General features: G+C 36.7%; 2 protein-coding genes and 1 long non-coding RNA gene across 6 annotated transcripts in view; 1 reads left to right on the forward strand and 2 right to left on the reverse strand.

Moving 5' to 3' along the window:
• On the reverse strand, positions 1-14,411 carry LOC114143381 (very-long-chain (3R)-3-hydroxyacyl-CoA dehydratase-like). Of its 4 annotated transcripts, none has more exons than XM_028015346.1 (11): positions 14,385-14,411; positions 8,182-8,227; positions 8,027-8,100; positions 6,703-6,867; positions 5,404-5,452; positions 5,180-5,290; positions 4,252-4,379; positions 1,808-1,920; positions 1,629-1,735; positions 1,420-1,551; positions 1-453 (listed from the first exon to the last, which is right to left on the reverse strand). In XM_028015346.1, the coding sequence occupies exons 1-11, from the start codon at positions 14,394-14,396 to the stop codon at positions 377-379; spliced, it is 1,014 nt and encodes a 337-aa protein (XP_027871147.1). In that variant the 5' UTR covers positions 14,397-14,411; the 3' UTR covers positions 1-376. The 4 variants fall into 4 exon arrangements, with proteins under 4 accessions (XP_027871147.1, XP_027871146.1, XP_027871145.1 ...); XM_028015345.1 differs by lacking the exon at positions 14,385-14,411 and adding an exon at positions 9,671-9,954 and having other exon boundaries at positions 5,404-5,449; XM_028015344.1 differs by lacking the exon at positions 14,385-14,411 and adding an exon at positions 9,671-9,954.
• Positions 10,869-21,996, forward strand: slc67a1 (solute carrier family 67 member 1). The gene is made up of 10 exons (XM_028015343.1): positions 10,869-11,329; positions 12,156-12,253; positions 12,333-12,478; positions 12,568-12,700; positions 13,640-13,752; positions 17,092-17,202; positions 17,434-17,534; positions 18,329-18,430; positions 18,532-18,652; positions 19,901-21,996. Exons 1-10 carry the CDS (start codon positions 11,168-11,170, stop codon positions 20,086-20,088), a joined length of 1,275 nt encoding a protein of 424 aa, XP_027871144.1. The 5' UTR covers positions 10,869-11,167; the 3' UTR covers positions 20,089-21,996.
• LOC114143382 (uncharacterized) overlaps positions 21,060-27,472 on the reverse strand; it is a 16,353-nt gene continuing 9,940 nt past the window's right edge. Inside the window, exons 3-4 of the long non-coding RNA XR_003595236.1 lie at positions 23,645-23,747; positions 21,060-22,921 (exon numbers count right to left, since the gene is read on the reverse strand). This is a non-coding gene — a long non-coding RNA (uncharacterized LOC114143382). The remainder of the gene's footprint in view (positions 22,922-23,644; positions 23,748-27,472) is intronic.

A 27,472-nucleotide genomic window follows, 5' to 3' on the forward strand; every position in this document is an offset into this window, starting at 1 on the left:
TTAAAATACTGCATGTCTGGTTTATTGTGGAACAATTTTTTTCTTAGTTTTTAATGGAACAAATTTCTCATTTTTCATATTTTTGTGTTATGAAATAAGAATGCATCGGATCGGATTCTAACAAAAAGTTTTTTTGTCAAAACCTAAAACAATCAGATTGTCATATTTAAAATAAAAACTTATATTATGTCCATCAGTGGGTTTTAAACTTAGCATTTGCTCCTTTAAATAAATAATAACCAATAAATTCACAACTTGTCAGTGAAAGCAGGACTTCACAAGATAAAGTGTGAAGTGGAAGATGGGAAGAGAAGGCATTGAGAGCGAAACCAAACCCGATCAGGTCAGGCGAGAACAAAGACAGGAAGTGGATCCGTTAGTGGACTTTCCTTTTCCTGGATCGGTAGCGTCTCTGTCTCTGCTTGTACAGATGTCTGAAGTTAATGAAGAGTCCTGGAGGCAAGGACAACGTCTGTTACAATCCAGGCGCTGGAAATCCTGGAAAATGCTTGAATTTTGTGTAGGTGTTTTCAAGGTTTGGAAAGTGCTTGATATTCAAACTGTTCAGTTTTGTAATAAAGTACATTCTAATTTTTTAATAAAACCCAAAATTTAATTTAGAAAAGTTAATTACAGTTGAAACCATAAGCTCAAAGATAGTAAAGAGACATTTTCAGACTAAAGACTTTTTTTTCTTGTTTTAAGTCAGTTTGAATCACCAAAATTATTTCTCTTTGCTAAATGCCAGAAAACTTGAGAATATTTTGTAGCTTTCAAAAGAATTTAAACAATTTTTTACCACTGAAATGATTAATCGGATGTGCCAAATTTTTGTATCTGATTAATCGTCAAAATAATTGATTAATCGATAACTAGAATGATGATTATTTGCAGAGTTGGGTATTAACTAGTTACATTTACTTGAGTAACTTCTTTGAAGAAATATGCTTTTAGGAGTTTTTACTACGCTGTACTTTTTACTTTTACTTGAGTAATTTTATTATGATGTATTTCTGCTCTTACTTGAGTAAAATTTCTAGATTTTCTATCACTGGATGAAAAATAAACACGTTTTAACCAAAGATTCACCAGACACACACCTGCAGTTTCTGTTAAAGATTTAAAAGTTTTTATTGTAAGAAACTGATTTGGAAAGATTTATTTTGCCTCATTTTATTTTGTGTTACTTATATGAATTATTGTCATTTTGGTCCTTAAAATACCAAAAGATCCATTTATCTTTACATTTTGGTGCATCTGATGATGTAATTTTTAAATATTAAAATGATTGATAATTGGATCAGTCACTCAGGACTTGTGTAGACTTTTTAACCAAATACTTTTTACTCTTGCTTGAGTAAAAATATGTTGAAGTCGTGCGATTCTTCAGTATTTCACAGGTAAACATGCATTTCTCACCCAGAAACATGAGGACCAGGTAGAGCTGCAGCGTGTAGGAGAAACTTAACGAGTGTCCGAGCGCGGAGGGCAGCGGGACGCTGAACAGACGCGTCTCGTCAAAGATGGGCAGGGACTGGATCACAGCCACCGCTGCAAACAACAACAAACTCTCTAAACCACCAAAACCCACCGCTGACGGTGGCTTCAACAGGTCGGAGGTCACAAACCTTCAGCTACGACCCCCAGCGGGTACAGAGGGATCCACAGGCTGTACCTGAGCCACGTCAGCGGCTTCCAGTCTGTGCCGATGCAGGCCAGCATGTAGAACGGATATCTGACACGGAAAGAGCTGCTGCTGAAACACACGACCCGCTGAGCAACCAGAACCCGGGCGATCCGAACTCACCTGAAGATCTCGATGGAGCTCCACAGGTAGAAGACATAGAACACCACGGCCTTGTTCTGCATCTCGTCCAGGCAGCCGAAGATGACGAACAAAATGACGTTCCTCCCCGCCACCTAGAGAAAACCCAAATATAAAAATACAAATGAATGTAGGAAAAGTGAAGATCAGAGAACACTTTAAGGAGCTTCAACTAAAGCAGAGAATCGTTTCAGCAGCAATCACAACCTTTAAACTTCTGGTAGGTGGATCTAGAGGTACACACGTATCTCTAGATACTAGAGTGTGCAGCTCTAGTTCCATAGAGCTGCACACTTTTCTCTTTCTACCAACAGTAAATGTGAAAATGCTTTAAAACATGAATGCTTTGCAAACATTTAGCTGATGATAGGAACCTGATCTGCCGGATGTTTTGTCCTTTATGTTGTTTATGTTTTGTCCAGGATTAATTAATATGATAAGAGAAACTTTAGATTAATAACAGATTTCAAAACTACAGATGCAACTAACAATTATTTTAGATATTGATTAATCGGTTATTCTGACGATTAATTGGATTTTAAAAATTGGCCCATTCTGCAGATTTTTTATGCAATATTAGAAAAATATTAAAGATGCAAATAAATGTAGAATTCAATTTGTTTTTAAGTAAGAAAATAAACATTTCCTTTGGTGAATGTTTGATCGTTTGTAGTAAAGGTTTCATTTCAGCTAAAAAGTATTTCAAACATCAACATGTGGAAAGCTCAGTTCTTTCTGCATAAATACATTAATTGAACTCTTGATTATTTCCTGGATTAGCTTAGTTAACAATTGGATAGTTAAAGATACCTTAAAACAGGGATGTCCAAACTTTTTGCAAAGAGGGCCAGATTTGATCAAGTGAAGATGCCCGGGGGCCAATAGTTTGTTCGGACATTTTTTAACTACAAAAGTTTCACACACCGTTATAAAACAATTTTCATTGTCACAATTATCTTTATTTTTCAAATGACAAAATAACCAAATATAAGCCACTCAGGCAAATGAGAATAACTCTAAAAACCCAAATTCTGCCTTTGATTCATATCTGGAGAGTCAGATAACATTGAACAAACTGTATGAAATACCTTAAATTTACATGAGTTTAAAAATATCTTTGCCTCAAGAACATTTTAAACAGGAGTTATAAGTAATGCAAAGTTGTCTGTTATTATTAAATCTTAAAACAAGTGAATTTTGCTCTTGTCATTTACAATATCTTTCAGAAAGTATAGTTTGTATCACATCTACAGGTTCATAACCAAATCTTACTCAAGAGTTTAATAAAAATAAGTGCCATAAATCCAAGTGCATAAATGTTCTTTTGGCTCTTCACTGCTGATAGTGACAGATGTTGCCGTTCAAAACACTCAGTTTCATGTCTTCAACTCTCAGTGCCACACTGTTACGTGCCAGGCAAACATTTTTCTCAAATTCTTGCTTCTTCTCAGGGCAAAATGTTCTCCACCATTTTCATAACACAGTTTTGATAAATGTACCTTCAGTAAAAGGTTTGCCATGTTTAGCTATTAACATGGCCACTTCGTAGCTTGCTTTGGTGGTATTTTCTTTTGACTCACAGGCCCGCGTGAAGAATCGCTGTTGTGATGCCAGTGCAGCTTGGAGCTGCTTCACTTTTTCAGCACGGTCACTTCCTGTTAGCTTGTTGTATGTGTTAGCATGTTTACTCTGGTAGTGTCTCTTTACGTTGAAATCCTTAAACAAGGCAACCGTCTCACAAATTAGACAAGCACAATTGCCTTGATTTTCAGAAAAGAAGTATTGTAATTCCCATCTCTCTTGAAAGCGGCGGCCCTCACTGTCAACTTTTCTTTGCAGTGGCCATGGCAGAAATGAGTGGAGAGGGGTTTGCTGCACGGAGGCAGAGACTGATAGTATTAAAGTGGTGCTGCCACCATTTGGTGAAAGGAGGAATTACAGTTTCAAGTTTTATGATTTATTTATTCTGTTTCACAGTGCAGGCGGGCCATAAATAATACATTATAAAACCGAAGCTGCGGGCCGTATGAAATCTGGCCGCGGGCCGTGATTGGCCCCCGGGCCGGACTTTGGACATGCCTGCCTTAAAAGATTTTTTAACAGAATCTGAACCAGGTATAACATATTTACCCACAATCTTTTTTACGTAAGAATTGCAAAATGGTTATATTTTTGTAGAGTTTTGGGTTAATTACTGCTCTGAATGTGCTGGTCTTTCAACACAATCCCTGTTTTTGAGTCTATATATTCCAGTTAATAATTAATCAATTAGTTAATTATTTGATTATTTCACTAATCGATTAATCGTTTCAGCCCTACTGGGGTCGGACCTGTTTGTTTAGTTAAATCCAGGTGGGGACTTTTTCTGGGGACAGGCAGTGCACTGCAGAAAAAGCAGAAAAAACTCAAGCCTCTAGTTTCAGTACCTGGATCATCGCAGGGAAGAATCCGGTTTTAACCAGACCCAGTAAGGGGTTGACGACCTCCAGCACGGCCATCATCTGGCAGAAATACATCATGTCCGCCGTGGTGTGGAAGGTGTCGTAGAACGAGTCTGCGGAGGCCGAGAGACACGAGAACAAACGTGACGTTGCACCACAAATAACGGTGATCATTTGCAAAACAAATCCCTGCAGCGTTGTTGTGTCCCTGCTTCTATTCAAATGAGTTCGTTTTGTGAAAAGCTCCTCCAACCCGGCCGGCAGGGCTCTGCGTCCGGCTGCGTCCGCCGGACTCCTGTTCTGTTTCATCGCGGTGTGAACCTGATTGTTTGGCTCTCCTTTCAGTTTTTGTGATCCGACACTCGACCAAAATCTAGCATCTAATTACGCGGCCCATAAATTTTAAAAGCGGATAAAGAGTGCAAACGCTCTGCAAGTGATTCCTGTTTCCTTTTTCTGTCTATAGATATTTTTATAGACAGTAAAAAATGTTTTTAAATAACAGTTTGACACAAGAGTATTAAGATCACTGGAGGAAAAAAATAAAAGAATTCCAAATTCTTTCTCAGAATTTTTTTCTGAGAATTTCATCTTTTTCCCAGGTGTTCAGTTTTTTTCTGACTTCAATTTCAGAATTTGACTTTTCTCAGGTTTTTTTTTCCTCCACCCCAGAATTCAGACTATGGTGATCCACTAATATTTATAGTGAATTAGAAAATTAAGTTAATAATAAAACACCAGACTCTCGATTTGGAATCACATCAAATGCTCAGATGCTGAGAGAAAAAAAATTGTTCTGTCTTTTAATCCAAAACATCTGATTTCAACCGAATACTAAGCACTTAAATTAGATTTTTGCCCAGTGAAAGACGATCCATGCATTTAGTGTGATTCTTTTCTTTAATTAACAAACCTTGACCGAGGATGAAGAGTCGAACGGTCATGTTGACGAAGATCCAGGAGAATCCCAGGAACTGCACCAGGTTGTACATGAACAAGTATCCCTTCTTCAGGCTGATGTAGGCTGAGGAAACAGACAGAGAAAAGTTTCCGTCACCCATAAATAAAAAATAAACGTCCATGTTGACAGAAAAGGTCAACAGTAGCAACACAATGGTAGAAATTAAAACGACTCACGATCTTTACGAACTCTCGACTCCACGCTGATCTTGTTGATTTTCTCCTCCTAAAACAGAAAGTTATTGAGCTCCATATTTACAATGTTTACACTTCTCATTGGTCAATTTATTTCACGTAAAAAAATCATGGCTTGCTGTAGATTTGAACTAGCTTTCAAGAATTACAGCCCTGTAAATAAAATCTCATCTTATGGCCGAACTCTCAAGGACTCGCTCTCGATATTTCCGCCTTTATCAGAGACTTTATTTGGGAGAACAGGCTGTGAGAGACATGAGCTAATCTGCAAACACATCATAGTTACAGACACGCTCCCTGATCTCAACGCGTTGCCAGCATGTCGTTGCTTTTGTCATGCTATATGTGCCATATCCTACCCAATGGTGTCTTTTCATCCTACTTACCAGTTATTATTTAGATTATTACCTGGTAGAGACTGTGGAGAGCTCACTTTTAACCCAGAAAAGGAATTATATTAGTCACTCTAGCTTATTTTTATAAACTGTTCGTACTCACTACTTAGACCAATATTATACTTCTTAGATTAATTTTTAGATTACTATGCAGAGACTGATATAATTGCAACCCAGAAAAAGAATTAAAACGAACTTAGAATCCAGAAAAAAGAAAAAAAATCTTCCAGAACAGGAACATTTAGTTTTTATTATTACTTAGAAACTATGGCGTACTCATTACTTTTACAAATTCAGAGCATACTTAGAAAGTCCAGAAAATACTTACTTATACTTATCTAGCAACCCTGAACAGGAGTATCTAGTTTACATTCTTTAGATCAACATTATTAGTCTACATTTTCTTCTTTTGCTCTCTCCTTTGGTTTGTTATTTTGTTTGTATTTCCGTTTGTTGCTGAAAATGTGCTATATTACCGTAATAAAATTACTGTACATTTCAATTTATTAATAGAATTCACTATTAAAGTTCTAAAAATTTATTTTTGGTCCATTTTAAACAAATGAATGAATGAAAAAGAGAATAACTCTTCATAAAGGCATCTGCCAAATGCATAAACATGGATGGATGGATGGATACTGGTTGGTTGGTTGGATGGATGGATGGATGGATGGATGGATGGATGGATGGATGGATAACTGGTTGGTTGGTTGGATGGATGGACGGATGGATGGATGGATGGATGGATAACTGGTTGGTTGGTTGGATGGATGGACGGATGGATGGATGGACGGATGGATGGATGGATGTTGTCAGCACTGAATTCTCTTTCATGATTTTCATTTTTTCCTCTTTTCTCCCTCAGAGTTGTTCGTCTGGTTCTTGCCTTGGCCTGGAGCTCCATCTCGGCATCCGACTCATCCAACCAGCGGTCGAAGTCCGGAGCCAGAAACAGCGGCTTCTTCTCCCGCAGCGTCAGCCGCTCCCACCAGCGCTCGTCCCGCTTCTGGACCTTAATGTCCACCTGGCGCTGCGTCAACTTTTGGTGGATCTACAGCAAACCGAAAGGACCAAAAGTTTCACCTCACTGGGAAACAAATGCAGGGCAGCTTAAATAGAATAAAACATCTATATAGAGAATAAAACATACAAAGTTATATATGTAAAGGGTTCATACACTTTAAACAGAAAAACTAAAGAACCTTTCTTGCATTTTCAAGGAAATTTACAAATAAAAACAATACAAATGAAGTAAAAAGAGTTTCAATTTACTATGGTGACTAAATTTTCTTGCTAAATTTTCTGGAATTGAGCAAATGGGAATAATTTTGATGATTCTAAAACAAGAGAAATTTGGTCTGATTTAATTCCAGACAAGGAGGGGAAAAAAAGAGTGCATGTGTCCTTTTATTATCTTTAAAAATAAGTTTATTTCTGCCAAAAAGCACAGAAATTTTGAGGTTAATCTAAAAATGTTTGGGAAATCTTGAAAATGAATTTCAAAAGTTGCAAATTTTTTCTAGAAAATCTTTTATATTAAAATACTTTTTGATTTTTCTTCTAGCCAATTGTTGACCTTAGCAGCTCGGAAATTTCCACGTTTTCTTTTTTTTTTTCTAATTTTGAGATTAATAAAAGCTTTTCTGGAAAAAACGTGGAAACGTCGGCATTTTAAAATTCTACATTTTTGACTTTTGAATCTCAGAAATGTACATGTTTTTTCTAAAAAATTTCTGTTTGAAAAGTTGAAAATTTTAGACAATTGGACATTTTCAGAAATTAATCTAAAATTTTCTGAGTTCTTTTGGTGGAAATTTACTTTCTCCCCCTCTATCTACTATGGCTCTAATATGCTACCATAGGTTTTTAACCATAAGTAACATTTTCCAAATTTAGACTTTTAATCAAACATTAGATTGAACTTTATAACAAAACTATGCAGTTTGAATATGAAGCATTTTTAAAAACTGTATAGAGAAATCAAGCATTTTATAAACCTTGAAAACATCTAATCGAAACTCAAGCATTTTCAAAGATTTCAAGCACATATTTGAACTAAAAGTCAACAAGTTTGTACATGTAGCCAGTAATTAAGATCTATAATCAAAGGATATAAGGAATTAAAAGTATAAATTGACACAATTTTGGTGTTAATTCTGATATAAATAAAAAGTCAAAACCAAAATAAATGAGCAACAAAGTATCAGCACCTCTGGTTTAACTGGTTCCAGGAACTCCAGGTTGAACTCATACTGGTTGTCTCCTTTAGCTCCATGACCCTGAGCTGTGGAGCAGAAACTAAATTTTAACCATTTATAGATTATTTATCTCCGAAGCAGAAGATTTATGAACGAAGGACACAAACCTCTGAACTGCAGTGTGTTGTGCCCCTGCAAACTGATATCAACGTCCTGGAAAACACAGAAAACCGAAGATTAAAACCAGGAAAATGGACCAAATATCAGGGCGGAGTTTAAATTTAAGCTTTTATTTTCTAAACTGTCTCAGTATTTCACAGAACAAAGTGACTTTCTACTAACCAAACCTACAACGAAGACAAAAATCACTTTTCAGACTTGACTAATTGGTGATAAAGAGTAGATTTTATTGGAAAAACAGAAATATTTACTTTATACTTGAATGATTATTTTTCTGTTGAACGTTATTTCTTATCTTTACAGGCTTACAGAAAGTGTGATGCGGTTGTATTTTACTGTGTTATTTAGGTAAATGACTGATGTGTGCAATCTGACAGCAGGTTTTCTGGAAGCCTGTTTAAGCTTTAATTAAGCCATTCTCTAAGAAGACTGAACAAGATCCGGAACCGCCATGAAAGGTCCTGCATTTTTTATAAACCTACCATCCAACAGATGGTACCGGATCAGAAGGTTTTAACCTGCAGCTGGGTATGAAGAGCACAAGATTCAAACAAAGAGCCAATCAAAAAATATTGACAAGGAACAAAAGTCTTTATTTTAAAACCACATCTTCTGGACCTTAGCTAAGCTAAACTGCAGATAAATATGCTTTAGTTAGAATAAGTTTGTACTCCCTTCTGTGTTTGTTGGATTCACAGATACCGTCTCTTTAAAAACACCAATGTCATCATTTAATTGATGAAAGTCAGGTTAGTACTACAGAACGCTACCTGCACTCCTCCAGAACCTATGTTTTATTTTTGGAACCTTCCTGGAACTTACCAGGTACTTTTCAGCTTATTACTGCCTAATAAGAAACTTCCAAGCTCTGGCTAAGTAAACCCAAAGCTCTGGGTAAGAAAACTTCGAGTTCTGGGTAATTAAGCTCCAAGTTCAGGGTAAGTAAATCCTGATTTAAAAAAAAAAAACACTTCTAGTTATACACCTGGAACTTTCATTCCATGATGAAAACTAGAGAATAATTGTGGGCAGGTAGGTAACAAGAGACGTCCAGTCGCCCTCATCTCAAATACCAGAACATTTTGGTCGAAATCAATGTGTTCAGAAACATCCCAAATTGGCGTGAATCACATTTAATTGCTTGTTTTAGTTTAGTCGCCACAACTGAATGTTAAGAGTTCAACTTTCTCTCACATTATGTTTTTAAAAACACATTTATTTATTTCTCTCTCGTTTGGTCTCAGGTTAGTCGGCACCCGTTTTGCTGCTCAGCGTGCTGACGTCATGCGCATGGACTCTTTAAATCTAGCTAAACGGACACTAGCTAACAAAAGAACTATAAGACAACAGAAAACAACATTGCACAGAAAACTGTGAATAATCCTAATTATTTTAATTATTAATGTGTATGTTTTAGCAGGTACTTTAACCGCCAGTTGACCCAGAGCTAGTGGCCGTTGGGTCGGACTGCCTCACCGAAGCATCGCTCAGTTCCACCCGGAGAAAAATCTCTCCGTGCCGCTGCGCCCAGAAAACCTGCGGAGTCAGGATCTGCATGTCCACGCTGCGATAACTGGTGATTTACACGCCACGAAGAAGCAGAAAATTCATTCAGACTGATCCATGGAAGTCCTCACCGAGGACTCGGAGCGATAGATGGGGGGAATCGACTTCCGAAAACAAATCCTAGACACATTTCAAAGTAAGATAACACTTGGGCAGCTTCAAAATAAAAGCGTCTTCTTCCTCTTTGGCTTTTAAACGGCTGCCCACATTCAACGTGTTGGACTCCTACCACCTGCTGGATAGTTGCGAGGTTATTGCAGCGTTCCACCCAGTTTTTTATTTATTTTAACTTGTTTTAATATTTTCAGTCATTTTTACAGAATCAGATATACAAGACGGAGATGTTACATTTGAATTAAAATATTTTTGATTATCAACCACTGCAGCAATCATTTTCAGTTTAGTTTATTTATTTTCCTCTTAACTCAGACTTTAGGAATCTCTGGTTTACAGTATATTGGAGGTGTGACATATTGTTCCACAAACAAACAAAAATTAATTGGCATTTTGTCTCTTCATATCCAGACATTTCATGTTCAATTTCAGGACTCAAATTAGTGCAATAAAAATATTTAAAGTATGAATATAGAGACACAAAAAAATGGCCATTACTTCCATAAAATGAACGGATGAATGGAAATATTTTTCCATATGTCATTTTATCTTTTCCAAATTTTCTAATTGATACATTTGTTTCTATATAGGGTTTAATGAATAACTACATTTTAATGGGAATTTTATCTTCTGCTAATAAATTTGTGTGATTTTCTGTAATTTTTGTGCTTTTGTGAATATACAGCATGTTTCTCAGCTTTCTTTTTGGGTTTTTTTCTTCTTAATTTTAATATTATATACATTTAAATGGTTGATTATTATCAAGTAAAAGTCTAAAATGTAATACAGCGCTGTTGTGTAATTAGATTATTAATTTCTGAGATTATCTGAGTACTTCTGTAAAATTCTGTATTTTTTCTCATCAGTAAGACAAATACTCTTACTTTCTTATTTACAATTATTTAAACTGAAGGGAAATTCAAGCAAGATTCTCCGCAGCTGCAAACACCTGGGGTTCTTGAACACATCACAAGTCTAAACTTAAACACTCTGGTGAAGTTTAAGGATAATCTCAGCTGTTCATGATCATGTTAAAGCGGAAACCTCACCCTTTTCGGTTGTGGATTGTCATTACTGTTTGCCCGGTGCTGTTCGGTACCGCCTCTCGGTTACAAAGTGCAACCCTCCCGGAAGATTAGAAAACCAGTTTTATGTGAAAGTTCGCCAGGTGAAAGGACATTTTTTACCGAGAAGCAGACGCTGCTAAAGCTTTGACTTTCTTCCGGTTTGAGACATTTGTAGGACGATCTGTTGGAGTTGTAGCTGAGGTGTTTAAACACAGTTTCCTTAAGGATGAAACGGGGAGGTGAAACCACCGCGGAACCGTCCGGAACTCCGGGTTTCTCCACGACCGACACCGCAGAGCAATCAAAGAAAATGAGGGTCATTTACGTCGTGTACATAATTGTTTCTTTGGACGTAACCTGGATGTTTTTACAGTTCTCTGTTACCCCAGTAAGTATTTTTCTACTGTACCCGAACGGGAAACTCACATTTCCGTGATTTCCTTGAAACGCGCACGACTCGGAGCTGGTTAATCTTACATAAAAAGCTTTAAATTTTTATTTAACTGGTTCAAGAGTCACAGAGACAGTGTAACTTTACAAGTTAATCTTATTTAATTTGATAGAAATGCTTACAAAAGTATTATATTATATATTTCCCATCACTGGAAAAAGTACAAAAAGTACATTTTACATGTCCCTTTGTACAGTATTAAGTAGTTTGCTTAAATCAAATCTTTAAAATAATTTAGAGTACTATGTAATAGTTTAAATTATATTATTTTCATCTCCAGATTAGACAGATTTCATTGTATTTGTGCAGATTACTTTGGACTTTGGCTGCTTTTTCACTCTTTCTGGTATTTTTACCCGATTGCACAAATAGTAACATATTTCTGTTAATTTTAACTGAAACTCGAAATTCAGTCTTTTACAAAATATCTTCCAGTTGAGTGTTAAGTGTGCTCTACGAAGAGTTTATTGGTCTCAAAGACCAATAAATAATGAATATGGTGCCAAAAAACAATATTATGTTTAATGCAATAATTACTGGGACAATTTATCCTCTAGCAAAATTTGTTGTTGTGACAGACCTTGTTGTCATTCATGTAGAAAGACAATTTTCTTCTCTTTGGTTTAGAATTGAGAAATTAAGTTAAAAAAGAAAACATTAAATATTAAAGTTTATGGTGACAAAAGGAAAAGGTGTTGTACTAACAGAATATCTTTTTTTATCTTCTATATTTTATGTTTTCACTCTCATTATGTCTCCACAGTATTTAGCAAAGAAACTTGGATTTGACACGTTGTGGTTTGGTTATTTGCAAACTACAGTCGGGTTGATTCAGCTAATTGGAGGCCCTATGTTTGGGAGGTAGGTATATAGTATTACATGACATAAATGGCTGCCTATTTTTTCATATTTTTTAATTTATTTGTTATTGTTTCGGCAGGTTCGGGGATCTCTTCGGGGCCCGTGCGGCTTTGTCTCTGGCTTGTGCAGCAACCACAGTTTCTTTTCTGCTTCTGGCCGTCGCTAACCATCCCGTCCTGCTGTTCGTCCACAAACTACCTACAGTATTTATGCATGTCTTGCCTGGTTAGCATCACAAATTAGCTACAAAAACACTGGTATAAAACAGACCGATTAATTGTTTTAGACTTGTAATTGTCACATTCTGTCTGCAGCGTGCCAGATGGTTGTTACAGACCTCTCAGAGCCGGAGAAACGGGCCGAAGCTTTGTCCAAGCTGGGTCTGTGTTTTGGTATCGGGATGATCGCTGGATCCACATTGGGGGGAAACATAAGCACGCGCTACGGGTGAGCATCACCAGCTGTGTTTCCGTTACAAGTGTGCGCAAATCCTTGTCTGTATTCCCCAAATGTAAAAAAAAGAAAGAAGACAATTTTGCAATTGCAGTGTTTCCATTAAATAAGACATGAAATTAAAATCACACGTGAATAAATTTGTTCACATGATGTCATCAAAAACATGCAGCGTCATCATCCCCTTCAATTTCCTTCCTGTTGTCTTCTTCTTTGTCTTTTCTAGCAGTAGTAACGGTTGTTGATCATGTGACTTGTGTGATGTGAAAAAAAATAGTTTCCAATGCAGTTTTATGAAATACATACATTTTGATATGGCTGAAAAACCACAGCACAAAACCTCTATCAAAAAGCATGAATTTTTTCTAAATTGCTGTTTCCTTTAAGCTAAATTATTTTGGTGATTTCGACTTGCTCAATTCTATGGTTAATAGAAACACAGCTACTCTATGTGTCATAAGCTGCGTTTTCATTACAAATGTACTCAAAACGTCCGCTGTTGAAACAACACAAATTTGCAATTGTGGTGTTTCATTTACTTAAGAAACAACTAAAATCTCATGAATACGTTTGTTCAAGTGATATAAAAAAAAGAGCTGTCTTCCAACTACTTCCTGTTGTCTCCTTTGTCTTTTCCAGCAGAAGTAACATTTGATTGTTGATCATGTGACTAGTGTGATGTGAAGACATTGTTTCCAATGCAGTTTTGTGAATTCCATCTATTTTGATGTGGCCAAAAAACCACTTCATCCTAGCGCAAAAACTTTTCATAGAAAAACAAGTTTTTTTGAAATTGGCATGTTTCCATGTAGCAAATTTTATTTTTGAAATGTCAACTTGTGTAATTATATGGCCAATGTGAACACAGCTAGAGTGTTATACATACTGTAGATGCTGGCATAATTTCTGGAAATGTTTCTGTGTTTTCTTCAGGGAGACGTTTGCAGCCTGTGTTGGTGCTGCAGGAAGTGCCTTCAGTTTGCTGCTGGTTTTAAACTTCATACCAAAGTCTACCAAATCTGAGGCCCCTAGTAGCGCCACTAAATGTAAGAAAGAATACTTTCTGTTCATATCTGAATCTGTAAAATGGTGTTGCATTCAAGTTCACTGCATGAAAACAATTGGCAAAAACAATATGTTCTTAACTAAGCCTATCACAATAAGCAATTAATCAATTAATCGCATGATGAATTAAAATGACTTTGATCATTTCCATTCTGAGGTTTAATAATTTTTGACAGACATGTTCCATTTTATTATTATTGATTTTTTCCCGTTTTATTTATTATTTTTGGCTGTTGTGTTTTCTTTATGTCTCATAGTTCCAGTGTTAAGTTTTCTTTGCGAGATTAAGGAATGCATAGTTATCATGTGACGTCACATTTGTAACTCACAGCCATCATGGCAGGCAGTTGCTATGACAACAACAAACAAACCACAAGCTTAGAACCAGCTCTCGCCTCGTTCCTGACTTATAACCAGTATTGTACATTACAACGATAACTCGTTCACAATCTTTGAGTACTTTACCCACCTCTATGTAAAACTAAGATAAATATCAGTGACCTTTACTGTAGTACTTACTGCCGAACTAGCTAAATTACCTTGGCTAATGTAGCTTCTATCTGCTAGCTAAGACGGGCTTGTAGCCTATATGTATGTTACTACATGTACTTACTCTGCCGGGCATCAGAACCTTGTTATTCACAGTTTGTACGTCCTTTACAAATCCGTTTAAACATTGATTGATTGAGCCGTTCAGACTGCGGTGAAAACCGTTTATACGTTTACATCCGCTTCATACGGTCACAAAATCCGGTGGTCACAGATTATGGCGTAACACCTGTAGATAGATTTTTTTTGATTGTTCGTTTGTTTTTAATGTAGTACTTTATTTCGAACACATAACATTACATGGAAGGTGTTTAACACAATGAGAAATATCAGAATACACTAATAAAAATAATATAAAATACCCACCGGAACTGGCGGATCTTGCCCACGTGACGTCACGTCACCGTAACCCTGATTACCGAGGCAACGAGAGAATTTAAAAGTTATGAAAGTCGGTGGCGCGTAGCAAAAGAAATATAAAATGGAGGTCTTACAAAATCTGAAAGTTAAAGTTCGAGACAAGCGTATAAGAAAGGAAGTCATCCTTTCGCCTTATCAGCACCATGTTTTGTCACACATCCTTCCCGAAGTGGATCGGGAACTCGTTCATCTGCGCAGCAAAAACATAACTCTGGAAAAGGAAAAGAAGGATCTGCTGAAAAAGGTTGAGCATCTGATTATTGACACAAACACGCAGAAAACCGACCAGGAAAAAGCCGCCAAGGTTCTCCAAAACCGAGAGCTCCTCCGGGGCCAGCTGGCGCAGTGCAAAATTCAGATGGAGGAGATGGCCAGGAAGATATACTTACAAGGAAACGACTTGAAAAAGGAGCACAGGAAAAATGAGGTCCTCAAGCAAGAGCTGGAGTCGTTGAAGAAAGAGCTGCAGTTTGTAAAACAACAAGCGGCCAACCAGAGAGCCGAGCAGCAAACCGTGAGGGACCAACTGGAGCACCTCATCAAAGACAGAGAAATCCTTTGCGGCAAGTTGCTCGACCTCCAAAATGACTGTTCAGATCTGCGTGGGAAGATCAACTCCCAGCAATCAAACCTGACCCGGAAAAAGAACGAAAACCTGGAGGAGAAGCGCCAGACCCAGTTGCTGAGGCTGGAGAACCAAAAGCTGGAGAGGGAGAGGAGCTTCCTTGTTAATGAAGTGGAGGAGACGAAACAGGAAGTCCGGAGGTTTGAGGAACAGTGGACGGAGAGGAGGAAGCTGGAGAAAACTTTGAGCCAACGCTCTTTTGAAAACATGGCAGCAGAAAGAACCTCAATAATCCAACAGAAATCAAAGTGGAAACTCAAACAAATGCCTCCAGAGTATATGCAGCTGGAGCTCATCAAACAGGCTAAAGAGCTGAGAAGGAGTCAAAGGTTGGGAGAAGAGCTGAAGAGAAACCTCCAACATCTGTCTCTGCAGTACCAGCAGAGCCAAGCGGCGCTCAAACTGCACAAAGAAAAGCTGCGGGCCGTCATATCGCAGCGGAACGCCTTCCAAACCGACATGGAGCACATGCAGTGCGAAATGACGGTCGTCCAGAAGGACAAGCTCACGGATAAATTCAAGAACTGGGCGATGAAACGGAACAAGGCGATGAAAATGTCATGTGAAGGCAGATTCGGCTCTGCACTGCCGCAAATGCCCTGCAGGTGGCGACCTCCATGGAACCCAAATTATTGATCACTGGGAAGAAAATGTAACAATAAACAAGTTGCTACCAGATAAACGCTTGTTTTTTATGTTTAAAAAATGAGTCAAATATCCAACACTGAAAATCAAAACGACTACAAAAATACTTTATTGATCGAAAAGGGAAATAAATAAAAAACAAAATACACAAACACACTACAACGGTGTGTGAGAGCAATTGATATGGAAAAGATGAGCACATTTCTGCCAAAAAAGGACATTTTGAGATTAATCTTAGACATTTCCTAGAAAACAAAACAAGAATATTTGAGTCTGCAAACTTGGAAATTTGCTAAAAAAAAAAAAGAAAAAATCTGACATTTTCAGATTACGGTAATCTCAGAATTTTGGGAGGTTTGAAAAATCAAAAAATTGTCAGAAAAACATTTTAAATTATCTCAAAATTTCTAGAAATTTTCTGAGTTTGAAAAGTTGAAAATGTGCTTTTGAACTGAGAGTTTCATCCCATGTTTTTTCTAGAAAAGGTTTGATTTTTCAAACTCAAAACGTTCCACGTCTTCCAGAAAATTTCTAAGATTAAAAACATCTGGGACTTTTCTAGCAAATTTTAAACTTTTGAAACGCATAAATGACCTTTTTGGAAGAAAATTTTAGATATTAAACTAAAAGTTTGAGTTTTTGTTGCACATTTTCCAGTTTTAAACTCAGAAATGTTATTGTTCTTTCTAGATCTGAGGGGAGTTTTTTAAAAAAAGAAGCTGAAAATTAGGTTTTAAAAAAAAATTTATTTGTAATTTCAGACCATAGATTGTAGCTTTATGCAGAATGAATAATTTCCATCCTCTGGTATATTTCTAATATATAAAAAAGGCTTAAGTGATTAAATGCAAAAAAAAAAAAATCTGCAGAATTTGCCATTTTTTAACCTGATTAATAGTCAGAATAATCAATTAAAATAATTGTTAGCTGCAGCCCTACTATAAGAGAGTTTTTATTGTAAATCTGTTTTATTCTAATTTCTTTTAAGATTTTGAACAGGGCATTTTTATGTGGTTATTTGGTAACAAGGAAACTATTTATTAAGCAAACACTGATGACGTTTTCTTGGACTTTCCTACAGCTGAGAACCAAAACAAGAAGGTGTTCAGTTTGAGAGAGATCACAAGACTGATGAAGTTTCCAGGCGTAACGAGGATTTTTCTGATCAAAATCATCGCAGGTTTGCCATCAGGTAAGAATTATCTGCAATACAATTAATGCATATTTACCACATATAATAAAATATATATATTTCCAACTAAATTTAGCATAAAAATAACAAAAGATTGAAGGAAATTCCTCATTTTCCTATACGTTTAATGCTAAAAGATGCTATATTTCAAATATCTAAATGGTTTTTAAACAATTATAGTAGCTTATTTCTCCTCAGGAAAATCCTTAAATTTCATTTTGTGTTCCTTAGGCATATTTCAGGTGATGTTCTCCATCATTGCAATGGATTTCTTCAAGCTTGAAGCTCAGCAGAATGGCTACCTGATGGCGTACTTCGGCATCGTTCAAATGGTGAGATTTAAGTACTCAGACTTGGGTAGTAACTAGTTACATTTACTTGAGTAACTTTTTGGGTTAAATGTACCTTTAGGAGTATTTTTACTGCACTGAACTTTCTACTTTTGAGTAATGTTATTATGAAGTGTCGCTATTCTTACTCAAGTAAAATTTCTGGATTCTCTGCCCACTAGCTGCATTTCCATTATAAATGTGCAAACCTTTGTCAGTTTTCCACTAATGTCGACCATAACCATAATTTTGCAATTGCAGTGTTTCCATTAAATAAGAAACACAATTAAAATCATGTGAATACGTTTGTTCACGCAACAAGCCATTAAAAAACATGCCGCTCCTTCAGCCCCCAACCACTTCCTGTCTTCTTCTTCTTTGTTTCCACCAGTAGTAGCATCCAGTTGTTGATCATGTGACTTCTGTGATGCGAAAAAAGTGTTTCCATTGCATTTTTGGAAATACTCCAACTTAAATACGGCCAAAAAAACCCCCCACTTTATAAAAATACAAAAACTTGCAGAAAAAAAACAGTTCAAAATTGGTGTGCTTCCATTAAGCAAATTTATTTTCATAAATTAGATTTGTGGAATTTAATTGTCAATGAAAACACAGCTAAGGTTGCAGTAATTAATGCGAATAAAGATCTTGCTTGGACATTAGTCCATTAATCCTGGAAATGTTCTTCAGGTGATAGAAGACCGACTTTAAAACCGTCTTTATGTGTCTACATGCAGTATAAATTCCCACTGACACAGATTTGGAGCTTAATAGTTGAAATCGGCGTGTTTCTCCAGGTTGTTCAGGGAGGAGTGATCGGTAGACTCACGTCCAGATTTCCTGAGAAATCTCTTCTTCTTCTGTCCATTGGAGTAACTGCAGGTGTGGGTCTGGCTCAGGTAAACATAAACTCACACAGGCTGGCAGGATGACGCCAGATGATGCTTCAGGATGCATGGAAATGTTTTTTTATGCATTTGTGTTTCTTCTTTCCTTCCAGGCCTACATGCAGACAGTTTTCCAGCTCTGCCTCACCGTCACTCCGTGGATCTTTTCTCTCAGCGTTTTTAACGTCATCACCGACAGCATGCTCACCAAAAGCGTCCCGTCCTCTGACACAGGTGACTTTATCCAGACTCTCCTGTTGTGGTATCCATGGAAACGCCAGACTCTTAGCTAGACGCTGATAAAAAAAAAAACATTTGAGTTGAGCAGGACAGATGTCAGTGACCTGGAACCTTCATCAAAAATACATTATATGGAGCTCTGGTAGTGCCACGAAAAACATTTAGAACATATTTTGGTGGTTTTATTATTTTTTTTAAATTTGTTTATTTTTAGGAAAATGTGCCTAAATTTGTTGTAATTTTTATTTCATTTACATTATATTTCTAAAAAAATACACTTGAATTCGAGGCAAATATAGCAATTTCTTGTTTTATTATAATTAGATTAAAAAAAATAATTTATTATAATTGGATAAAAAAAACCAAATCTAGGTATTTAAGAAAACGTAAATAGATGTTTTTGTATTTTTTATAATGGGGCTATATATATATATATATATTTAAAACATTAAAAAAATATGAAATTTCTTTCATTGTGTTAAAAAAATAAATCTCAGTATTTAAAAATATAAATAATGGTATTGTTTTATTATGATTGGACGAAAAAAATAAATATTTTTTAAAAAGTAAAAAAAATATTTTAAATTATAACTGGATACATAATTATATATATTATTTCTATTATAACTGCATAAAAATCTATTCAAAAATATGGCCAAATATAATTTCTTACTGTTATAATATTACTGGATAAAAATAAATGTTGGTGTTTTAAACATATATAAAAATACATAACAATTATTGTTTCATTATAATTTGATTTAAAAAATGTTTTAAAAAATATCAAATACAAGTAATTTTACTAATGTAAAAATAAGTTTATTACAATCAGTAAGTAAAAATAAAATAAATTAAATTCCTAGTTTTGGTACTAATCTGTGCCAAAGGCAAAACGAAGGTTACTATTTCATTAAAATCTCTGAAGATTTGCTTTAATTTACCTCAGGTGCATCAGTCTTTGCACAATTAATGTGCATCTATTGCTTCCAAAAGTTTGTATCCTTATGTTTCAAAAAAGCTTACATGCAATGCTAGATAATTCTGGTGAGGCAAAGCTGCTGTGATGTTTATACACTTCTAATGGATTCTACCAAGTTTTACCAAGAAGACTGAAGTAAAGTTTGTAATTGCTGAAAACAACTAAATTAGGTTTGGGTGTGTGATTTTAAACACCCTGTGGGTTTTAATGATGTTTCAGGGATTCTGAGTGACTTTCTGATTGTTGTGTTGTTTGTTTCCCAGGAACGATGCTGGGTCTGTGCTCCTCCGTTCAGTCGCTGGTCCGGACAATCGGACCGACCATCGGTGGTTTCCTGTACATGAACTACGGCCTCGCCTCCATAGGTCTAATTGAGTTTTTTGTGAATATTGTCGTGTTTGTTTACCTGCTATATAGACAACTCGGCAAAACTGAGAGGCAGAAAGAATGAACAGGCAATTTTATTTTTATATTCTATATTTTTATGGAACTAGAGAACAGAAATGTTATTCGTCGTTTGCAACATGCTGCTGTAATTTTACATTCCAGTTAGTCGAGATTTAAATTCATTACTGTGTTGTTCAGGTGGAAACCACTAGATGGCAGCCAAATGTCTGGATTATTCAAAGATGTTTCTGTTGTTCAGAGATTTTCATTTTCATTCTCAGCTTTTTTAAAATCATGATTTAAAAATTTTTTTAATTTTTTTTTCATGTTTGGTTTTAAACAAACCCAAAAAGTTGATCATAAAGACTGATAAGTTTGAAGTTCTGTGGATTCCAAAGAGGATTCCAATTTTTCACCTTTAGACTTGCAAAAAAGTCTTGTATTTTAAAAATAATTATATTTTAATGCAGTCTTGTATTGCACAATTATAACTTCAAACTACAAGAAGTGATGCTTATAGCATTTCTTGGCTGCTGTAAATGTAAGTTTAAAAAACACTTTTTAAGCACTGAGGCAGTGTGGTTATTTTTGGATTTATGCATTATAAAAATCAAGGATAGTTTTGATTATTTTAAACGTTTATGACTGCTGTAAACTGTCTAAGCACGGTAAATTTACTTCTGAGAAATATAATCGCTTCAACTTTCTATTGGCAAACGAGTAGGGCTGAAACAATGAATCGGATTAATCGGGATAAATCGATTATTGAAGTAATCGTCAACTAATTTAGTGATCAATTAATTGTTAACTGGAGTATACAAACTCAAAAAAGGCAATTTATTGAAAAAAAAAAACTTATTCAGAGCAGTAATAAACCCAATACTGTACTGAAAATACATACATTTTGAATTTAAAGGAAATCTGTTATTGGATTTTAGGCACCAAAAAAAATAAGTATTTTTTGCATCTTTTAATGCATTTCTATCTTTGGATGAAAAGGTATAAGTGGTTGAATGAAAAATATGTAGAATGTGCTTTTTTTTTTATCCCATTAATTAATCGTCAGAATAATTGATTACTAAAATAATCGCTAGTTGCAGTTGTTTGTTGACCTGTTAGGTATTTTTTCCTAAAACAAGTCTCTCTGACAATTGAACAGTTTGTATCTTTAGTTCAATCAAGTCCATATTCGGCCAGTTAATTATTGTGAATTGTAGATTTTCTTTGAATGGGAATAATGAAAACATGATGCAGAAAAGCAGAGCTAACAACTCCACCCCCATTAAAATTCCTAATTTGAAAAAACAATAAGCATTTAATCACTCTCTCTATTGTTTCTATTCATGTCTTTGCATTTTCAGCTGCATCCGGCTGCCAAGTCGCAGCTTGTTGAAGTGATGTCATAAAATCTGAAGCAGGTGTTTTCTTTGTCTGCCACAAAGCACTTTGTTTTTCAAATATTACATCCAACAACCCCAGATAAAACGATCATATTGAAACAGTAGGAGGTTAAACTCATTATCTTACAGGCTTTTCTCTAAGCAGATGCAACTGGTGATTTCTGTGCCAATTTGTTTGACCAAAGACAGCAGGCAGGGCAGCAGTTTCTGGCAGTCGGATAATATGCTAGAGTTGCAGATTTAGTTTATTATATTGTATAACATTCAGATAAACACAATACAATCCTAATTATAAAAAAAAGTAATATATTATTGGTTTAATCAGTTTTCTGATCAAAGGAAACACAGCTACTGTCTGACAGACTTCAATGAGCTGTGAGCTGATTTGAAGGGTGTCATTATCTGCGTTTCCATTACAAAGGTGCGTGAAACTTTGACAATATTCCACTAATGTCAAATAAACAACTACATAATTGCTTTGTTTCCAATAAATAAAAAAACAGATTAAAATCACAAGAGAATAAGACTTTTCACGTAATTACTCGTTAAACAACATGCCATGACTCCAACCACATCCTGTTGTCTTCTTTGTCATTTTCGCCAGTAGTAACATCCGGTTGTTGCTCATGTGACTCATGTGATGTGAGAAGTGTTTCCATTGCAGTTCTGCGAAATACACCAATTTCAACATGGCTCAAAAACTTAATTGAAAAATGTAAATTTATTCAATATTCCATTAAGCAGACTTATTTTTGTCATTTCAGTTTGTGTAATTTTGTGGTGTCTGACAGACTCGGATGTGCTGCGGGCGGATTTGAAGGGTGTCGCTGTCCCTGTAACTCCAGCAGTGGAGTGGGGGGGTGGCCCTGACTGCAGTGGGGTGCCCTGTTACACTTGGCCCTTTGAGTCAGCGGGAACAGGAACAATGGTGCTGTTAACACTCCTGACGGGGACCTTTGGGTCCTCTGAAAGTTTAATGTGACTCAGCGAGCGACCTGCGCTCGCTAAGGTCAGAGATGAGCGCTGTCCGTGTCGCTCTGTGGCTGCCTTGTGTCTGCTCACTGGAAACTAAACGCCAGTGAGGGGGTCCTCCAGTGCCGGGCCTGTTTTGTCCCCTGCAGCATGGATAATGAGGCATCTGTCTCCACCTGCCTCATAGCGAGATGAGGCTCACTGTCTCTCTTTAAAAGAGCACAGGTTATCTATCTGATTTGACCACGGCAGGCCAGGCATATGATCTGAAGCAGAGGAGCCTTGAGCCTAAATGTTTTATACCGTGGCTTTCTTATGGCTGTTTGCAGAGCTCCACACGGCGCAGGAACACTTCGCTCAGTGTCTCCTTAAGTGCATCCAGGAAATTAACAAACAGATCAATCAAATATGAGGAACTCAACTACAACACAGTGTTTCAGCCAATGAAAATGATACGACTGAAAAACCTTCTTTGTTTGCAAGTTTGTTATTCCAAGAAATGCTTAAGAAACCCTGGCTCATATTCTGTGGAAAAAATTAAAAACAGAAAATAAATTACCTTTTCCTATCCAATTAATTAATCAGTTAATCCAAGAAATGCTAAATCTATCAGCCCTATACCGTATTGTATGATGGTGTATTAGGGCCACGATAAGAAAATAAAGTCATAAAATTACAAGAATAAAGTCAAAACAATACAAGAATAAACCTGTAATAACATGAGCATAAATTTATATTTTCAGAATAAAATAATAAAACCAGAATAAAGTAATATTATGACTTAATTCTTTAATTTCTTTTATGTCAACTGTATTCTTGTGCAACTTTATCCTCATAACTATTTTTATTTTCTTACAGTGAAAGAAAGAAAGAACAGAGTTTTTCACATGATGATAAAAGTATTTTTTTAGCTGCAGATGTATTCTTTACTACAAATAAGACAATCACTAAAGGAATGCAATGTTGTAGCATTTTAGGCAATAAAATGTTTACTTTGCTATTTAAAAAGGAATTGAACTTGGTTTATTTGAATATTTTAATGTATTTATAAAAGTGTATAAAATTGCTTAAAAACGTGCATTTGCCAGTTTTTTATCCAACTGATTAACTGTCAGAATAATAAGAATAACTGATTACTAAAAGTCTTGCAGCCCTACTCTATTGCAATGGCACACATTTGTAATTAATTTTCCTGTTTACTGGTTGAATTTTGCCACTAAAAATAATCCAAACTTGGTGTGAAATCACCTCGACATCCCCAGCAGGTCGTTGTACTTCGTGGAGTCGGCCACAGGAGCGAAAGGCGATCTTCCAGGGTTTTTGTCTTGGTGTAATCGGACAGAGACATCATCTATCAAGAGAGGGGGAATTACTGCCGGTTAACAAAGGGAGATAAGATAATGAGTGGGCAGGTTGAGACCCAATGAAGCACAGCTCGAGTTCCCATCCTGATTACATGGCAGCAACCAACTCCAAGGTGAAGAAAAGGAAAGGAAAAAGCTCAGTAAACTCCAGGTTTTAGCTGCTAGCATCTTAAGTCAGTTTTTGATTTTGTAATGAGAACAATAAATCAAGATTGCCATCTCGGGTAAAATTGTCCAAAAAGCTTTAAAGGTAATCTATAGTGCAAAATTCACATTTTTCTACTTCAATTTGGGTCTCAACTTCATAAAATCCTTCTTAGACAGTGAGTCAGTTCTGCCTACTTTGATCTCCCTTCAGAAAGAGCCGTTTTAGAGCATCTTGTCACTTTAAATCCAAATAAGTTGCTGCTGGCCAGATGAAACTCTGCTGCGGTTGCTAGGAAACGGCACTTGCGACTTAAAAATTGGGAGGTTTTTGAAACTGCTCCTTTTCCAGACACCAAAAAACATTATTTTATTGCCAAAAAACATTTTAGTACTTTTTTTAAAGTTCCCTGCATTGCTTATAGAAACAGTAGAGACCCAAATGGAAGTACAAAAACATGGATTTTGCATAATATGTGTTTTTTTAAACATCTTGCTTTTACTACATAGACATTTGGACATTTCTTGGTTTTTTCCCCCCAAATAATTCAAGCTAATCCACTAAAACACTTTTTACTGCCATTCAGAAATCCTCCAAAAAAATCTCAGTCAGAAAAAGTCAGACTCAGAATTAAGGAATTATGAATGGATTAAACTTTTTATTCAAACCATATCCCGAAGGTGAGTCTCACGTGTGGAAACTCCTCACACATTGTGTTGACCTGCGTCATAGGAGACGTGCTGCCCTCTCCCATGTGTGACCGGCACGCTCAGCCCTCACTCTCACTCCCTGACATGTGCCAGAGCTCGCTAATCCTCCACTGACGCCGCGCTGCAGCATCACACCGGACAACAGGACAATAAATGACCACTGTGCTGACCTCAGAGGGCTGTCGGTCCTTACCGGATCAGACAGGCTCGTTCCCTCTGGAGGCCATGTTTGTTTACTACGACAGGGCTTCCCAAACTTTTCCATGCCTTCTCCCCCTAAAGAGCATTAACCCCCTTAGCAAACCTACAGACAATGCTACAAAATATGTAAACAAACATCTAGGCCTGTTACAATAACAAATACTGATGGACGATAAATTGTCCCAGAAGTTATTGCTTTAAACAATAATATTGTTATTTTGAGAATATTTTCAGATAACATATGGCATAGTAATACAAGAACACAAACTCAAAGATCAATAAACTTTAAATTCTACTGAAAATTTAACACTGGAACTGGAAGACATTTTAAATATCCCAAATAAACGAACAAACAGGAACAACAAATAAAATGAATTATGAAGTTTCTATAAACAAAGGAGTCCTTAAAAAAGCACAATACTGAAGAGAAAAAAGAGAAACAATCCATCCATCCATTAGGTAAGACCGACTATTTCTATAACCTCTCAATCTCACACAGTAATTCAGGCTCCTTCCACACCAGAGGTAACGCTCCACGTTCCAGGAACCAACTTCTGCAGCCAAGGATCGGATCGCCGATCGCCGGATCTCGGCCACCACCCTTCACCATCCCTGCCACAGGTGGTTGATCCACGTCTCCTCTTCGTCTGAGCCCAGCCACCAGGCGCTCGCCAACGTTCACCACCTCCAGGCCTGGCTCCAGAGTGGGGTCATGGTGCCCCGCGTCCGGGCAAGGGAACACTGCTTCCAGCTGTTTGGTTAATCATAAAGGGTCTTCTGGCTGCACTCTGGTTCCTCACCTATGACCTGTCTGCCTTTGATGACCCTACCAGGGGCATGAAGCTCCAGAGAGAGTAGCTTCTACGTTCACTGGGTCACTCAAACCCTTCCACCACGATAAGGTGGGAGCCCATCAAGAGAAACAATAAATCATGCAAATGGAAAAAATTAAATTTTTAATTTAACAATATTTTTTAAAAATTTATCTTTAGAGCCCGATTCATCGGGTAAAACCAGAACTCTTTGGGAACGTGAATTGGGTGTTGAACTGTCTGATTCATGGTGGGATAAAGTTATTCTCAGTATACGTCAAAGCACACCATGTGCCAGATTACAGCTTGTACAGTTTAAAGTGATAAACAGAGTCCACTTCTCAAAATCCCGTCTATCTACAATTTTTCCTTCGATTTTGGACCAGTGTGACAGATGCCAGACCTCTCCCTGCAACTTAAGTCATATGTTTTTCTTTTGCCCGAACTTACAAAAATTTTGGAACTATGTCTTTTCCATACTCTCAGGGGTTTTTGGAATCCAGATCCGAAGCGATCCACTAATTGCCATTTTTGGAGTTCCAGGGACCTCACTTAATCTGTCGCCCCTGCAGGGGGAGGTCTTGGCTTTCTGTTCTCTTCTTGCCAGACGCTGCATTTTACTCTGCTGGAAATCTATATCTCCATCTACTTCACAATGGCTTAATACTGTAGGATCATGCTTAAGGACAGAAAAGATTTTATTAACAGTGAAAGGTAGTTCAGCAAAATTTACTCACAAGTGGGCACCTTTTGTGACATACTTAAAATCTCTGCCTTTATAATGCATATCTTGATGTGACTGACCCATCATGTCATGGGACTAAAATTTACAGAACAATTGAGTAAAGTGCTGTTGCCTTTTAGGCTCTCAATGCCGTCTAACCCCCTCCTCCCCCCCCCCCTTTATTTTTTTATTTTATTTTTTTTATGTAATTTTACTTATTTGGTCTCGTTTTTGTTATGTCAGTACGGGGATTTGTGTTCGTTGTGTGTTAAAAAAAAAGAAGAAAAAATCGGAGAAGTCATGTAAGCTTTGCAAAATGTATGTAATATCAATGTATGTATGTTCTACTGATAAACAAATAAAAAAAAAAAAAAAAATTTAATTGATTTATTGCTTATTGTGACAGGCCTACAAACATCAACTTTTAGAATGTTTTTTATTTACTTGAACAATTATTAAACTGATTTAGCATAAATGCTGCTTCATATCTTCTTAGGCCATGAGATCTGTGGTGAGAAACTGATCAGATTATATATTTTGATGTTATTAATAAATACTTCAATTTTTCATCACAATCACCTCTTTGTATTGTAAAAGAAATATAATATTAATCACATCAAATTTTATTTTAGTCATTGTGTGACCTTTTCTTTTGCAGCAGGAGTCCTTTGACTTTTTTCTTGTCAGAAACTTTTACATTTGTTGCTTGTTTGAAAAGTACCAGTTTGATAAATTTCACAGGCAGCCAATCAGAAGATCCATCCATCCATCCATTTTCTGTTCACCCTTGTCCCTAATGGGGTCGGGAGGGTTGCTGGTGCCCATCTCCAGCTACGTTCCGGGCGAGAGGCGGGGTACACCCTGGACAGGTCGCCAGTCTGTCGCAGGGCAACACAGAGACATACAGGACAAACAACCATGCACACACACACTCACACCTAGGGAGAATTCAGAGAAACCAATCGACCTGACAGTCATGTTTTTGGACTGTGGGAGGAAGCCGGAGTACCCGGAGAGAACCCACGCATGCACAGGGAGAACATGCAAACTCCATGCAGAAAGACCCTGGCCGGGAATCGAACCCAGGACCTTCTTGCTGCAAGAAGGTTGTTGCAAGGCA

The sequence above is a fragment of the Xiphophorus couchianus genome, chromosome 4 (genome assembly GCF_001444195.1).
Source record: "Xiphophorus couchianus chromosome 4, X_couchianus-1.0, whole genome shotgun sequence".
Taxonomy (NCBI): domain Eukaryota; kingdom Metazoa; phylum Chordata; class Actinopteri; order Cyprinodontiformes; family Poeciliidae; genus Xiphophorus; species Xiphophorus couchianus.